This window comes from Nomascus leucogenys, chromosome 1a (assembly GCF_006542625.1).
Source record: "Nomascus leucogenys isolate Asia chromosome 1a, Asia_NLE_v1, whole genome shotgun sequence".
NCBI lineage: Eukaryota > Metazoa > Chordata > Mammalia > Primates > Hylobatidae > Nomascus > Nomascus leucogenys.
This window is the reverse complement of record NC_044381.1, coordinates 33179660-33196499: the sequence shown is the minus strand read 5'-3', so window position 1 is coordinate 33196499 and position 16840 is coordinate 33179660. Positions and strand designations below refer to the sequence as shown.

General features: G+C 37.6%; 1 protein-coding gene and 1 pseudogene across 1 annotated transcript; both read right to left on the bottom strand.

The window, feature by feature from the left end:
* Positions 1–116: 116 nt before the first annotated feature.
* On the bottom strand, positions 117–10682 carry BAAT (bile acid-CoA:amino acid N-acyltransferase). The gene is made up of 3 exons (XM_030828329.1): positions 9563–10682; positions 6762–6964; positions 117–1625 (listed from the first exon to the last, which is right to left on the bottom strand). Exons 1-3 carry the CDS (start codon positions 10023–10025, stop codon positions 1038–1040), a joined length of 1254 nt encoding a protein of 417 aa, XP_030684189.1. The 5' UTR covers positions 10026–10682; the 3' UTR covers positions 117–1037.
* Positions 10182–15278, bottom strand: LOC105738451 (annotated as a pseudogene).
* Positions 15279–16840: the final 1562 nt, after the last annotated feature.

Genomic DNA, 16840 nt, shown 5'->3' with positions numbered 1-16840 from the left:
CAAAAAAAATTTTTTTTAATATTTGCAAAGGACTGTACAGCAAACAACCATGTGGTTGAATTATATGGGGTCCTCATATATTCAGTTGGTTATCAAACTAAAGTATTTTTTATTTATGGGATGTACAGTAACTATTTGGGTCTTACGGAAATACAGTACCTGTCCTTATAGAGCTCACATTCATGTGCTACTCTAACATGACTGAAGAAATTCATTGTGGAAGTACAGTGACAGTTGACCCAATCACTCAGTTTATCAAACTCCCCAGGCTAGCCTGTACTAGTAGAGTTGTGTTTCGATTTTTATTTTTTACTTTTATTAATTTTATTTTTAATACAGATTTTCAGCAAGGGGCATTTTCAACCTAATTGGTTCTATTTTCTTGTATTTTCCATTTTAATTTGCTTCATAACTTAAACCAAGGCTCTTCTAGTCTTAGTTATTATGTCTCAATTATGTGCCAATGGGCATGTTTTTAAGAACTGAAGAGGTAATTCATTGCAATGAACTAACTGACTTCCTCCGTTCCTTCTTTCCTTTTTGACATGAATTTTACTACCCCACAAATGAAAAATGATGTTGCAAAGTTACCGTGGTGAAGTTGAAAAATATCACTAAAATGATTATAATTTAGTATTAATTTTCTCCTGCTGCTCTAATCTGATAAATTCTTACTATATAGTGTTTTCTGACACAGTTTTTGGTTTTAGATATCTGTTACTTCGGTGCTATTCTTGTTTGCCTTTTCTTATTTTTGCCAGTGTGCTATACCTCAGTCCTATTTAGAAGAACTGATGGAAAGAAAAGTCATGTAAATAATAAGTAAAATGATTTGTTTTATGATTTATCCACCATGTTATGCATAGCTTGTTATGCAGTATAAGTGAAATATCAGGTTTTTACCCTATGCTCTTTTTAATCATTAAAATTAATACAAAATGTGTGTGGCAGTTGGGGGAGACATTCCACCATGAAAATTGAGAGAAGGTCCTGGTAAAGAAATTTGCTTCTTTATTTTCTAGGAATATCTAGTCTTCTTAGAGTTGACTGGTCACATCTGGAATGAGGTGCTTCCTGAGAAATCTCTGGATCTCCTTCCAAGAATGTTCCTGTGCAGCTGCGTGTGGGATCACCTCTCCTCCCCAGTGTAACCTCAAATCGTGGGTCGTTGAGGCACAGCACAGAGGAGAATAGGGAGGTTCTATCAGGTGGCCTGCCCCAGGGTAAGATAGCAAGGTCCAGTTGTTCTTCCCATGTGTCTTCAGCTGTCCTATGGCTTGTTCAGCATGTGCTTTGCTGTTGATAGTCTTATCACCTTCTCCTACAATGAAGAGGAATTGCCCCTGGGCCTCCTCAATAGGAAACAAATATTGACTGGCCCCAGCTTGAGTTGTCTCAAAAGTGCGATAGAGCTCTAGTAACCCCAAGGCATTGGTGGATATTAATTGTGCAGAATGGGGAAGGGGCTGATGGATCTGACCACGATACACCTGTGGAATGCCAAAAGGAAAGTTGGTCCCATTAATAAGTACCGTGGCAGTGACTTGCTTTAGGTAAATAGCCATAGATAGTCCAATCTGTACTCCTTGACATACAGAGACTACCCCAACGCCTGAGCCAAAGACCTGAAAAAAATAATAGAAATGAGAAATTATTCTAGCCTTCATTTAGGAAAACTCCACAATCTCAAACAACCAAGGACTTCACTGGCTAATCAGAACACAGCAAGTATTAATCCTACCCACATCCCTAGCTATAGAGTTCTGGAATATATAATATGTATTCAAAAGAAATACTCCAAAAATATGTCAAGCTTTACCGACTGTATATTATGGATTCAGTATTGTGTTAGGTTCTGAGTTTAAAATGCCCTAAAGAAATGCAAATGTCGTGAGGAAAATAAGAAATGGCACATGACTACTGTGAATCATGTGGGTCAGGGTATAGATGATTGGTACACTTTCCTCCCTTCAGAGGAAAGGGCACCTTGTAGGAAGAGACTGAGAAAGAAAGTGAGATCAGTAGGATAGAGTTGAACGGAGGATTCTAGATTTGTTTTGTTTTTTCCAAAAGTTTTCTCATTGTGGAGAAAAATGTCATAAAGGAGGCTTGGCTCAGCTTCCTCCCTCATTGTCAGTCATCAAATAAGCATCCTTAAATTATCTACCCTACGGCAAGCACTGGGAGTCACAGAGAGAAAAGGAACAATCTCTTGTCATTAAGGAACTCACTGCCAGATGAAGACACAGGAGGAAAAAAAAAACCACAACAGAAGATTGGAGCATCATAAATTCTATAATATAGGAATGCATATAGGCTAGACTGCCAACCCAGATTAGCAGAGAATAAAGGCAGGATCAAAGAAAGGCTCTCAGAGGAAATGGGCTACAAAACAAATGAGTCTTCATATCGAAAAATGAAAGCCAAGCCTGGTTAACATAGTGAGACTCCATCTCTACAAAACTAAAAAATTAGTTGGATATGGCAGTGTATGCCTATAGGCCCAGCTACTCAGGAGGTTGAGGTGGAAGGATCACTTGAGCCCAGGAGTTCAAGGCTTTAGTGAGCCATGATTGTGCTACTGTACCCCAGCCTGGGCAATAGAGTGAGACCCTGTCTCAAGAAATAAAAATAAAAAGAAAGTCAACAAGAAGGAATGGTATTCTATGCTGAGTATAGCAGACACTGTTAGTTGCCTACACAGGAGCCATTCTCCACAATTTCAAAGCTAATATGACCTTGATTTTGTGTGGCATAGCAATATATCCAGCCCCAAGGGATAAATTCTGATGGATCCTCATCTATTTCCCTTTCTCAGCCTCTCTTCTAAGGCCAACATATTCTACCTAAGGACTTTTTCCCCCCCCGTGCAAAATGACACAGAATCATGAAGAGAAAGCCTATGTTTATGATCATTCTTTTTAGACTAGGATGCTGGCCTGTTGACTTAATTCCTGAAGCTGCCAGAGTCATTTTGTGACCTTCAGAGTAAGGCTAGAGAATTGCAGAATTGTCAATCTAATCTCCTTGATCAAACACTACACTGAGTTTCTAAGCCAGAGTTTGAACCACCTATCACCAAACCTGTTATGTAAGAGAATAAGATACCTTATGTTGATGTTGTTTAAGACACCATCAGCCACTTTTCTGAGAAATGTAGCCAAAACATTCCTAATGTATTCACCATGGGAGAAACTCATGCAAAAACTGAGAGGCAATGAAGAGCAAGGCATTTAGAGGAACGACAAGTAGTTCTTCATGATTTTAATTTAGAGTATAAGGTGGGAAATAACATAATAAGTCTGAAACAGAAAACACCAACTTTACAGTGCATAGCTTTGAAAGATATATTAAGCATCTTCAGTTTTTTTCCTAGCTAAGGAGGAAAATTAGAACAAATTTTATGGATGGGCATAAGATAAGACTGAATAAGTATGCGGAAGTCAGATCATAGGAAGTTTTGTCTAACATGCTAGGAAGCCTGGCCTTTATCCTATAATAAATAGGGAGACTCTTAAGCAAATGAGTAAAATAGTTGTGTTCTAGGAAGGCCCATTTTACAACTCTGACTTGCATAAATGGAGGCAGAAAAGCCATAGCTTAATGCACTGATATAAGCAGGAAATTATACTGTCCTGAACTAAGGTAACAGCAGTAAAAATGAAAAGGAAACTACATGTTCATGAGTTATTTTTTAGTATTGAGTGTATTGCTCCCAGTTACCAATTTGGTTGGGAATTCTAAGGAGGAGTTAAAGAAAATTGTTCTTTGTGCCACAAAATAAAGCTCTGATTCTCCCTGAGCACTGGCTCCTGGCAAGGACAGAGTCCTAGAGAGAAGCATCACTTTTCTAAAACCTTTGTTGACTTCCTGTATTTATTTTAATTGATCTCCTATATTTTAAAGGCATTTTATAAACCAATGTTTGGGATATTTTCCCTACTACTTAGAAACACATGAATCAATATACAACTCATGCCAAGCTGATGAAAATGTGAGAAATTCTTAGGGTAAGGGGAAAAAAAAACTAAACAAATGGAATGAGTCATATATACTCTCCATTTTCTACTCTGCATATTTAACAGGGGTGGCTTGAATCAATTAAAAGTTCCTTTCAAGCTCTGAAATTCTATATTTTTTAATTTTAATTTTATTATTTTTTATTTTATTTTTATTTTTGAGACTGAGTCTCATTCTGTCGCCCAGGCTGGAGTGCAGTGGTGCAATCTCGGCTCACTGCAACCTCCGCCTCCCAGGTTCAAGCAATTCTCCTGCCTCAGCCTCCTGGGCTGGAACTACAGGCACCCGCCACCACGCCTGGCTAATTTTTGTATTTTTAGTAGAGTTGGGTTTTCTCCATGTTGGCCAGGCTGGTCTTGAACTCCTGACCTCAGGTGATCTGCCCACCTTGGCCTCCCAAAGTTCTGGGATTACAGGCATGAGCCACTGTGCCTGGCCTAATTTTTATTTTTAATTGACAAATAATAATTATACATATTTATGGGGCACAATGTGATATTTCAGTGCATATATACATGGTGGAATGAACAAATCAGGATGATTAACATATCCATTACCTCACAAACTTACCATTCCTTTGTGGTAAGAACATTTAAAATCTAATCTTTTAGCAATTTGGAAATATACAATACATTATTATTAACTATAGTCACCATGCTGTGCAACAGATCACCAGATCTTAGTCTTCTTGTCTAACAGAAACTTTGTACCCTTTGACCTACCTTTCTCCCCCACCCAATCCTATATCTTAATATATAAGATAGAGAGCGACAGTTATGGTAAGGAAAGATGGGAACTCAGAGTGGATTTGGCCATGAAAGATAAAGTAAAAGCAAGTATAACATGAAAGAACAAAAAAGCATGACTCAAATCTGTGCAGGCTTTTTAATGTTTCCGGCCCTTGCCAAAACAGTAACTCTTATTACAACTTCTATCACAAAATTTGGGATCAGGAAATTATGAGTTCTTAGTAGTTACTTAAAATCAACACATAGAGAAATAAGACCTGCAAGAAAGATCTCTGTTCTTATCATCCTTCAGAAGAGACAATGTGAAGCAGGTTTAATGGAATTTCTCAGAGTCTGGGGAAAAAAATCTGGTTTCCAGGCCTGGATTAATCATTAACTAGCTATCTATGTGACACTGGCAAGAACAGTGATGAAAAAGTCATGCAGCAAATATAAGGGGAACAAGGCAAAGACAATGAAAAAAGAGAGTCACATAACCTCTCCACTTCTCATCTAAGCCAAGAAGGCTCACAATGATAATACTGACTGACATTTCAAGGGCAGTTCCATTATATGCATCAAAAATAGCCATTTAAAATGTTCACTACATCAGTAGATTGTCAGTAATTGTTGCTTATCTTATTTCTGCAAACCTGATTATATTTTGGTGATCCTTATATAAAAAACCATGGAGATTTAATTTTATTTCAATTCTTATTAAAAAAAAATAGAGGCCAAGGCAGGTGGATCACTTGAGGTCAGGAGTTTGAGACCAGCTTTCCCAACATGGCAAAACCCCGTCTCTACTAAAAATACAAAAATTAGCCAGGTGTGGTGGCACGCGCCTATAGTCCCAGCTACTCAGGAGGCTGAGGTAGGAAAATTGCTTGAACCTGGGAGGTGGAGGTTGCAGTGAGCTGAGATTCTGAGATTGTGCCACTGCTTCTAGCCTAGGCGATAGAGCGAGACTCTGTCAAAAAAAAAAAAAAAAAAAGGAAAGGAAAGAAAAAATATTGGGCAATTAACAAGGTTTAATAAACTCCAACTCTACCCCATATCATAGTAGCAAAGCACATGTTTTAAAATTTTAAAAGGCATATGGATTGGAAAGCACTAATAGTATTATGTTTAAGGGCTCACGAGTAACTAAAAATTCAGACTCATTCTTCAAAGAAATACAGATTATCTGTCCAGTTAAGTATAGTGATGAGAAAAATGATAGCTAGTTAATAATTAGAGCTATAAGATAAGGCTGAAGCAGTATGTAGAAGTCAGATCACAGAAAGTTTTGATAGAAAGTTTTGTCTAACATTTGTTCATCTTTGAGTGCTTAGTATTGCCAGGTTCTATGATAAGCATTTTGCATGCATTATCCTTTTTTCTTTCTTTCTTTTGTTTTTTTTTTTTTTTTTTTTGCTTTGTCACCCAGGCTGGAGTACAGTGGCAGGAACATGGCTCACTGCAGCCTCAACCTCCCAGGCTCAAGTGATCTTTCCTCCTCAGCCCCTGCTAAGTAACTGGGACTACAGGTGCCTGCTACCACACCCAGCTATTTTTTTAGTATTTATAGAGAAAGAATTTGGCTATGTTGCCCAGGCTGGTCTTGAACTGTTGGCCTCTATTAATCCTCCCATCTTGGCCTCCCAGAGTGCTAGAATTACAGGCTTGAGCCATCACACCCAGCCAGTCCCTTTTTAAAGAATAACCATAATATCCTATGACTTCTGTTAACTTCCAAGTACGATTCTCAGTGAACTTGAAATTCTATTCATGCCCATGTTATTTATAATTCACATGATTTATCTCTCATCCAGTGTCTTTTGCTCAGAAAGACAAAATGCATAGGAAGGCAGCCTGTGCACATTGTAGTATCAAAAGGCACTGGCTTCTGGCCAAGTGTCAGATCATGCCACTGCACTCCAGCCTGGGTGACAGAGCAAGACCCTGTCTCTTAACAAAAACAAAAACAAAAAAACCCCAGGGACTCAAACCTACTGAAAAGGCAAAAATTACCTTTGGATGTCTCAGGAGAAAGTTGGCAGCCTCCTCAAAATATCCCAAATCTGTTACTTCTGGTTTGGCGGGCAGGTCTTCATAGTTATGGTAAGCCAAGGCCAAGGAGGCGAAGCCATGACTGGCTAGGAGGCTGGCCCGAAATTCAAGCAGCCCACCCAAACCACCAAACAAATCAATTACCCCTGGGAAGAGACCCTCTCCTGAAAAATAACAAAACAGAGAAGGTGTGGAAAAGATAAGAAAAACTTGAAAATACAAAGCAGAAATGCAAATGATAAGATAATAAAAGAAAAGATAAAATAAAGAAAAGAGTAAAAACATGAGAACACAAAGCAGAAATGCAAAATTACATTCAAGTGTAATTTTGAAATTAACATTTAAATATTTAAATACAATTCCAACACTTTTAGCCTTCTACCTGGGGCAGAATTAAGGCCCATTGAATATATAATGGAACACAATATCTAGACGTTTGACTAGGAACTACATTCACAGACATATTTACTCTCTGCAGCTGAGGAAATGGGAATTCACGGTAGTTTCTACACTCTTGTTGTAAAGAAAGGCATAGAAATTAGGCCAGGGCTTCTTAACCTATAAAGAAGTATAAAAATAAGGTTTAGGAAATCCGTGAAGATCCTGAAATTACAATATATGCAAAATATGGTATATATATATTTATAGGTGAATTTTACTTATGAGAGGTTCCACACATTTAATTTGGTTCTCAAAGAAATACATGGTTCAAAAAAATTTTTTTAAATGATTGTATTAGCTAAAATCCTGACTTAACACTGCTCTGCTACATTCATTTGACTATACAGTGATGAAATCTTACACCTAAGCTTATGTAAATGATGAGCCCTTTTATTCAAAAACACCATGTTCATTTTCTGCAGGCTGACACATGGTAAAAAGTAGGGACGGCCAGAGTATCATTCTACACTCACTCCATATAGGCAGCTTTTTTCTAAAATAAAGCAGAGCGCACACACTGAAAGAAACTTACGATGCACTTATTAGGGATATTCTATTCTTTCATAAGTGGTTTTAACTAAGACAGAGTGATCCCATCCATATTTGAAAGGAGTGGCTTGATTTAAAGGAGTATTGGGAATTTTTTTAAATTACTATAATTAATTACAATGAATAAAGAAGAAATAAAGTGATGTTGAATATATCTTAGTTTTAAATTATCATTTGCATAAATGAATAAGGATATTTTTACCATCTGATTGACAAGAATGGGGGAACACTTAAAAGCACTGAGGCTTTTATCTTGGAAGAATGTTACAGTCAAGAAATATTTGTGATCTGACTCAACCTCCTTATAACCTGACACAACTCAGCTCTCTTTTGTTCCCCCTATAGAAAACACACTTGAAGCAGGAGACCCAGCACATGCAGTGTTCAAGAGGATTCACAAACAGCACACTCTAAACCACTACATCATTCCAAGATGGAAGGCCTGTACCAATAAACAGATTTTAAACTGGGGTGGGATAATAGAGGCACAGCAATTTGTGCCATTTAATTCTTGGTCCCTATACATAATAAAGTGGTCTACATGCTATTTACTGGGTATTTTAAAAATTCAAATTTATCTGAACAAGTACATGGGTTATGGCGAATTTGGAAAGGAAAGGTTTTATTGCTTTTTTTCTTCTGAGAAATTAACTTTGCTTTATGTGGCCCCACAATAAACTCTGAGAAATGTACCAAAAGATGTTTAAACCACTTATTTATTGGTATTTGGAGATTTCTGTGGGAAACTATGAGTGTTCTGATAAGTTTTATAGCCATTAGGAAGCATGCTATATTATTAGATTCATGGAATAGTCTATAAATATGTAATATTTATGAAGCTAGAGGGTACAAAGTTTCTTGCATCCTCTATATTTGCTGCAATCTTTCAGTCCATCTTATCTCCAGCTTATTGTGGCAACAAGGTAATAACCCATGCCTAAACTGAAACTGAACCTGACAGAGCCTGTACAAGGATCTGGGATATGGTTTCCATCACATCAAGATGAGGGTCTTCATATAGCTATAAGATTAGAGCTATAAGATAAGGCTGAAGAAGTATGCAGAAGTCAGATCATAGAAAGTTTTGTCTAACATTTGTTCATCTTTGAGTGCTTAGTATTGCCAGGTTCTATGATAAGCATTTTGCATGCATTATCTTTTTTTTTTTTTTTTTTTTGCTTTGTCACCCAGGCTGGAGTACAGTGTCAGGAACATGGCTCACTGCAGCCTCAACCTCCCAGGCTCAAGAGATCTTTCCTCCTCAGCCCCGGCTGAGTAGCTGGGACTACAGGTGCCTGCTACCACACCCAGCTATTTTTTTAGTATTTATAGAGAAAGAGTTTGGCTATGTTGCCCAGGCTGGTCTTGAACTGTTGGCCTCTATTAATCCTCCCATCTTGGCTTCAATGCAGAAAAATTTAGCATAAATCCAAAGCTATGTAAAGCCCATAATGTAGGGACTCCATAAACTGTATGTAGTCACATTCTTAGACAAGCTTCAGAATTGTTGAGATGAAACTTGAGCTGGAGTAGAATATTACCACATTCTTGTTCTGACCCAAGGTTAACATTGATTGTAAGGCAGGAAGCAGTGCTCTAGGTATTATCCATATTCAAGTTAAATTTCTAGAGGGATAATGCATTTAAAGTGGAAAAACAATAAAAACAATAACCAGAGTAATTCTACAAGCTATTCAAGCTAAATTTCTAGATGGATAATATATTTAAAGTGGAAAAACAAGAATAACAATAAGCAGAGTAATTCTACTCACCTGGAGGGAGAAAGAGAGCTCCTCGAAGGCGGCCTTCTCGAACCTTAATTCGTGTGACACCAGGTGCCACATACCACCTCTCCAAAGTCAGGATGGCCTTTGGAGCACTGGCAACTTTATTGTTCACTATTAACTCTAAGTCATAAAGTTTTACTTGGACCTGGAAAGGCCTATTCACATCTCTTTTCACCAGTCTTGTTAATAGCTTTTCAGGTTTCAGAGACCAGAAGAGACCCATGGGGTGGACTCCCATATAATCCCCTCCAAGTGAAGAAGCATGCTTCAGGTCCACCTCACCAAATTCATTGGCCCTATAGTGGGCTTGAGAATAAAACATGTCTCCGTTTTCATCTTCCAGTGATGCCTGAAAACTCACCATCTGAAAGGGAGTCAGGCCTGTAGCTCGGATATGCACTGGCTCATCAACAAGTGCACTCACAGGGGTAGCTGTCAACTGGATCATTTTTTTAGTGTGGCACCTGGGATGATTCTTCAGGAATATCTTCAGCAAAACCTCAAAATCTCAAAAAAGAAAGAAAGAGGAGCAGTAAAATACAGTAGAGATAAGGGTTGATGAAAGGTGAATTGAATCAGCATTCAGACCACTTAGGAGTCAGTTCTAACCCTCTAGTTCTTTAGAAACTTCCTGATATAGTCTTCTAGTACAGGACACCTGAGAGTTTTCAACAAATTTCTAGAAGACAGTAAGCAAGCTGACAAATTTTATAACAATAATGAACCAGTGTTAAAGAAGTAGCAGCCAAAATATGCATGAATGGTATCAATACATCTAGGAAGATAACATTCTGTATAATCTGTTATACAGAACCTTTAAAAACATCAGGTACAATGGAGGATAAAAATAAGATGTGGGTTTGAAAATATGGTTATTTATTGAACGTCTATATATATATGAGACATTTGACTTCACGCTAATCCCTTCCCCACATCCTGGAAACAGAATGCCTTGCATCCAAGAGTTTATCTGCAACAGAACATAAAAAAATAGAGGGATCATGGAATAGGAATACCATACAGCCATGAAAAAATGAAACCATGTCCTTTGCAGCAACATGGATGCAGCTAAAGGCCATTTCCCTAAGTGAGCTAATGCAGAAACAGATAACCAAATACCTCATGTTCTCAATTATAAGTGGGAGCTGAACATTGGGTACACATGGACAATGGGAACAGTAGACACTGGGGACTGCAAGAGGACAGAGAGAGGGACGGGGACAAGGGCCAAAAAACTACCTATTGGGTACTTTACTTAATATCAGGGTGACAGGTTCAGTCATACCCCAAACCTCAGCATCATCACATAATATACCTATGTAACAATCTTGCACATATACCCCCTGATTCTAAAATAAAAGTTAAAAAAAAAAAAACCCAGAAGGATCTCAAAAGAATGAGAATAAAATCTTTGGAAAGAACAAAAGGGGTGGTGTGTGTATTGCTCTCTAGAGAAAAAACATCCATAGCTTTGTACTTAGGATTTACCCAAAGGAAAGCAAAACTAGAAGCTGACAAGCCCTTCAGGTACATAAAAGTCTTGCTGAGGTTTTTGTAACCTTTTAAAAATTAAGAAATGCCCATCTCCTTTTAATTAGCGTGAAGAAAGCCACAGGAGTTACCACTGTTCTCTCTAACAAACACAACTATCTGCATAAACTACAAAATTAGTTTTGGGGTTGTTGATTTTTTTTTTTGGTCTTTATTTTTGTTTCGTTTGTAACTCATTAGATTACTGAGAATGCAAAGAATCTACATGAATTGAACTCCAGCAAGTGACAAGCTGCTCCATAGGAAACAGGAAATTTTCTCTTCTACATGCTGATTTGCAATTATGATAAAGCAGCGAAAAATAAACCCAACAGAAAAAAATAAGGAGAAATCAACAGAAAATTTAATGCAATTTTAATGGGTATGTGTGGATTGGTTTGATAAACTAGAATTCAAAGAAACTGTAGCCACAGAGTAGGTCTTTCTCTATCTGCCAACTTTCTGTAGAGCTTCACCATATGCTCAGATCGAGATCGGGGTGCAAGCTGAAAGAAATCTGAGGCATTGCAGGCCTTCATGTAAAATAAGGCAGCTGCCTTTCAATGAATGGGGTCAGAGGAGCAGAGTAGAGAGAGAATAGGGAATAGGAAATGAAAACACCCTTGTATCATATTTCATAAACTGTTCTAAAGACAGCAAATTCTTGCTCAGCTGCTTTTCCTTGCTGTAAAATAAGCTACCAGTAATTCTAAACCAATCTAGAATGCATTGTTTCTGGACCAAATATAAGCATGCATACTTAGAAAAACGCTTGGCAATGAGTACTTGGCCTATTTGTCCCCATAGCCATAAAAAGTAATGTGATCATGTCTTTTGTGGGAACAGGGAAGAGTATCAAATAGCTGAGGAAAGACTAGAATTTATTTTTAAATTCTGTGACTGACTTCCAAAAATCCCTTATCACTAGAAGTATTGGCAAAATATCAGATATTAAGGATCAGATTTAATTCTTTGATATAAGCATGAAATTTTTACTGATAGCTTTCCAGGGCTAGCATAAACCATTAAGTAACCCAAGAAGCATGAGAGACAAGAATGAAGTCTAGTATACAATGCAAGGCAGGCTGAACGATAATGATGTTTTGTTTTATAGGACAAGTCAACATTAATAATATACTCCAGAGAAACTATCACCTACTTGGATGTTTTTAACATTATAGCAAACTAAAATGTCAAGCTTCAAAATGACCAAACTTGTAACTTACAGCTGGAACATTTTGCTGAATTTGTTATTATACTATAATTTATAGTGTACAACATCTGAGGACTCAGCACTGTCTTGGCAAACAGACTAACGCCTCCCGCCCATCAAAGGTCTGCGGGGTAGGGGTGAAGCCCTTTTCTCCCCATCAATACTAAACTTTATACCATACAAGAAATCAGTGAAAGGTAAACAACAAGGTACAATGTAATTCTATTATATATTTTGCATCTGTTATTTGTGACATATACAAGTATATTTTTGGTTTTGGAGCTATAAATTAATTTAGCAAGCTTCAAAGCTCATAAATTTTAACTTTTCAAATGAGAAGTAACTTTTCAACTAAAGTTTAGGACTTTATGGCTATTAATTTTACTATCAAAATATCTGAAGGACTCAATTCATTTAATAATTATAATTCTTCTAAATATCATTTGAAGAATTATTTGTGGACACTAGACTCAAGACTACACTAAATCCAAACAGTACACATATGACCTAAGTTTTGAAGTTTTTCATCTCAGTTACCTGTCTTTCAACTTGCTACTTGCTCTCATGCTTTCGTTTAGTAAATACAAACTGTCAGATTCTTAAACTGGACCCTCTCCTCCAAGGCCCTATCAGATAACTTTGTAAATATGCATCTTCAGCCTTTAAGCACTAACATTTTAAGCTGAGACTAATGCCTAGAGCCACATTTCTTATTATAAGTTCAGCACTAAAAATTCATAATTCTGGGGCATTAGCCTAAAATGTACCTGAAAAGTGAACCAAGTTTCAGATATTTTCATAAATCTTAAAACTCCAAACTAGAATTCCAATATTTTTAAAAATATCTCTCATGAAGACAAGGCAACTGTATTTACTGCATCAACACTACTAAAGGATAAGTGACAGCAACAAAGGGACCTACTCATATTTCAGAAGGCCAAGATTTGTCATGATAAAATCTAAAAAAATGGGCAAGTCTCAAAAAAAAAAAATGGGCAAAGGCAATGAGATCCTAAATACCACTAACATAAAAATAATCAATTTCTATGTTTCTATCTTCCTTCTGCTATAAGAGGAACCGAAGAAGTCAAATAGATAATTGTTCTGTCTGAGCCAACAATGAAATCTTTAAGAACAGGTATATTCCCTGTTATTCTCTCAGGGCATTATATTATACTTGCTTTATTTTAAAAAAATAAAACCTTCAAAAATAAAAATGAGTTAGACTTGTGAATATTTTGAAGCATAGTTTCTTGAATTTCTGTGAGAAACTCTTCAAGCAATTCAATTTTTCAGCGTCATCACTCAAAATTCCCTTTGATATGGGATCTATTCCATGATTACTGATATGGTTTGGCTGTGTCCCCAACCAAATCTCAACCCTGAATTGTAATAATCCCCACATGTTAAGGGCAGAGCCAGGTGGAAATAATTGAATCATGGGAGTTGTTCCCCCCCATACTGTTCTCATGGTAGTGAGTAAGTCTCACAAGATCTGATGGTTTTATACATGGGAGTTCCCTGCACAAGCTCTCTTGCCTGCCACCATGTAAGACATGCCTTTGCTTCTCCTTTGTCTTCCGCTATGATTGTGAGGCCTCTCCAGCCATGTGAAACTTTTGAGTCCATTAAACCTGTTTCCTTTATAAATTACCTACTCTCAAGTATGTCTTTATTAGCAGTGTGTGAACAGACTAATACAGTTACAAAGCAGCTTCCTCCTTTGTTGTTTGTCAGAGTGGCTCTTTGTTCCTTCAGGATCCTAAACTTCTCATTCAAAGTCATCTCTGTCTGTTTTCCAGCACAATTTATGTCAATTGTAGGGTTCTACTTCAGGAACTTTCGTTATGTCAGATTGCTTCCATTTTGTTAAAAATGAAGATACAGCAGTATGAATTAATCCTGATTTCTGTGTTGTTGGGCATTGCACTGCTCCAGGATTGTCCAAAGATAGAGTCAAAATTCCTCCGTTTGTGGTGAAAGTGAGACAGCCAGTGGGAAGGAGTCCATGGAAAAACTCCAACCGCATATAAGCACTGGGAGGAATGCACACTGGGGTGCCACCAAAGTTTCTGCCATTTGCAGTAGGGAGGAGCCTGGCCCCTCCTCTTCCTGTGTGGAATCTTGGATTCAAATGGCGAGGCAGGGAGCGCACCAGCAGCGATTCCGGCTTTGCTGAAAGTAACTGCTCCCCCTTTTGTCCTTTTTGCCCAATAAGTTCCATTTTTCTCACTCCGCAGATTGTGAGCCTAAATTTTTGTGGCCATGGGACAAGGACCACATCTTTAGCTGAACTAAAAAGAAGTCCTGCAACAAAAATCTGCCATTGATGAGTTCTCTTTAGTACTACATTATCCAGCAATTGCTGTTGTGTTCAACTGGGTCTGAACCTTCAGGTCTCTTCTGAAAAGAAAAGTTGCCCGACGCATGTGTTTCTGATGGCTTAATTTATTTCCACTCTTGGTAAAATTGGCTGGAATGTTATGTTTTTCTGTTTAGCTGGTTAGGTCCCTTGAGAACTGCAACTGGTTTTTTCTGCACTTCATATTTGTCCCAGAAGGTTTGCCTTCCTTTTTAACACTAGAAAATATTGTTCTATATTCCTGTCAGTTAGAGATGGATGATTCATAGGATTAATTTCTTTGTGAATTCCAGTTGCTTTCCTGGATGCAAGGCCAGTCATAACTCCATAAAGCTGTCTCTTTCCAGGCATTACTCTTCCTCTGTGCTCAGACTAGTCTTACCAAAACCAGAATTCTGTTGAATTCTCCATCATACGCTCATCCTGAATTGCCAGGCTCCAGTTAGAAAATTCTGCTTCTTTCCTCCCTGTCAATTTAGTTTGATGATATCATCCAAAGACATACCAATTTTGCTGAGATTTTCATTGTTGCGGGCTTTCAGTGGCAGCAACGAGGTCACCATGCCTCCCACCAACCAGGTACCAAAATGGTTCATGGCTGGAGACGCCTCACTAGAACAGTCAGCAGAGAAGGCCACAGTTGGAGGCCTGCCACCTCCCACTCACGCACAAAGACTAGCTGCATTGTTGGAGGCCTGCCACCTCCCACTCATGAAAGACTAGGAGCATGTAGGCATGCTGGCCCGGTTTAGTGGTATTTTAAAGATTGTTTCAAAATGAATGGAAGAAATGATATAGATACAACTAAATAGATCTAAAAGTTGGAGAAAGAGAAACATAGAAAGCAATTTTGTAAGAGGGCATTAATGGGCATTAGGTAGATTCCACGTCTTTGAAACTGTGAAAAGCTATTGTGAATAGTGCTGCATATGCATGTGTCTTTAAGGTAGAGCGATTTATTTATATTCCTTTGGATAGATAAAAGCTTTATGGAATTCTTGTGTGGTCAAAAGCTGAGTGAAAGTCAAATCATTCATAAAATTTTATTAAAATTAGATTTACTATTGATAATACTCTAATACAAAGTAAAATTTAGTTTTCTCTTTTGAACAAGATTTTCGGATAGTATTAATGAGAGAATAAAATTTTTGTTTACCTTTTGAGTCTTAATACAACACTATCAAATGTTGGGTGGACCAAAGGGAGTCTCTGCTGGTTCTCCAACATTAAAGAGCCCCAAACCAGTTTTCTATATTTACACGAGATTGGGGAAGTTTCAAAAATCAGAAGGCAAAAATGACAACAAGAAAGCTGATTAATAATTTCCTGGGGCAATGTGGAGACAGGCTAATCAGATAAAGATTGACAAAAAGGCCCACATCCCTTGGCTCAACTCCTTGCTGGGAACCCAAAGGTTTCTTCACAAGAGAGGGTAAAATGGTCTGGGGGTGGAGTACAGAAGTTCCTGAGACTAGAGCATAAAACATAAGGATTGATAGGATTATAAAAGCTAAAATGTTTACAACACCCCTTCATGCTAAAAACTCTCAATAAACTAGATATTGATGGAACATATCTCAAAATAATAAGAGCTATTTATGACAAACCCATAGCCAATATCATACTGAATGGGCAAAAGCTGGAAGCATTCCCTTTGAAAACCAGCACAAGACAAGGATGTCCCCTCACACCACTCCTATTCAACACAGTATTGGAAGTTCTGGCCAGGGCAATAAGGCAAGATAAAGAAATAAGGGATATTCAAATAGGAAGAGACGAAGACAAATTGTCTCTGTTTGCAGATGACATGATTCTATATTTAGAGAACCCCATCATCTCAGCCTAAAAACTCCTTAAGCTGATAAGCAACTTCAGCAAAGTCTCAGGATACAAAATCAATGTGCAAAAATCACAAGCATTACTATACCAATATTGGACAAGCAGAGAGTCAAATCATGAGTGAACTCTCAATCACAATTGCTACAAAGAGAATAAAATACATAGGAATACAGCTTACAAGGGACGTGAAGGACCTCTTCAAGGAGAACTACAAACCACTGCTCAAGGAAATAAGACAGGACATAAACAAATGGAAAAAAAATTCCATGCTCATTGATAGGAAGAATTGATATTGTGAAAATGGCCATATATAAATTCA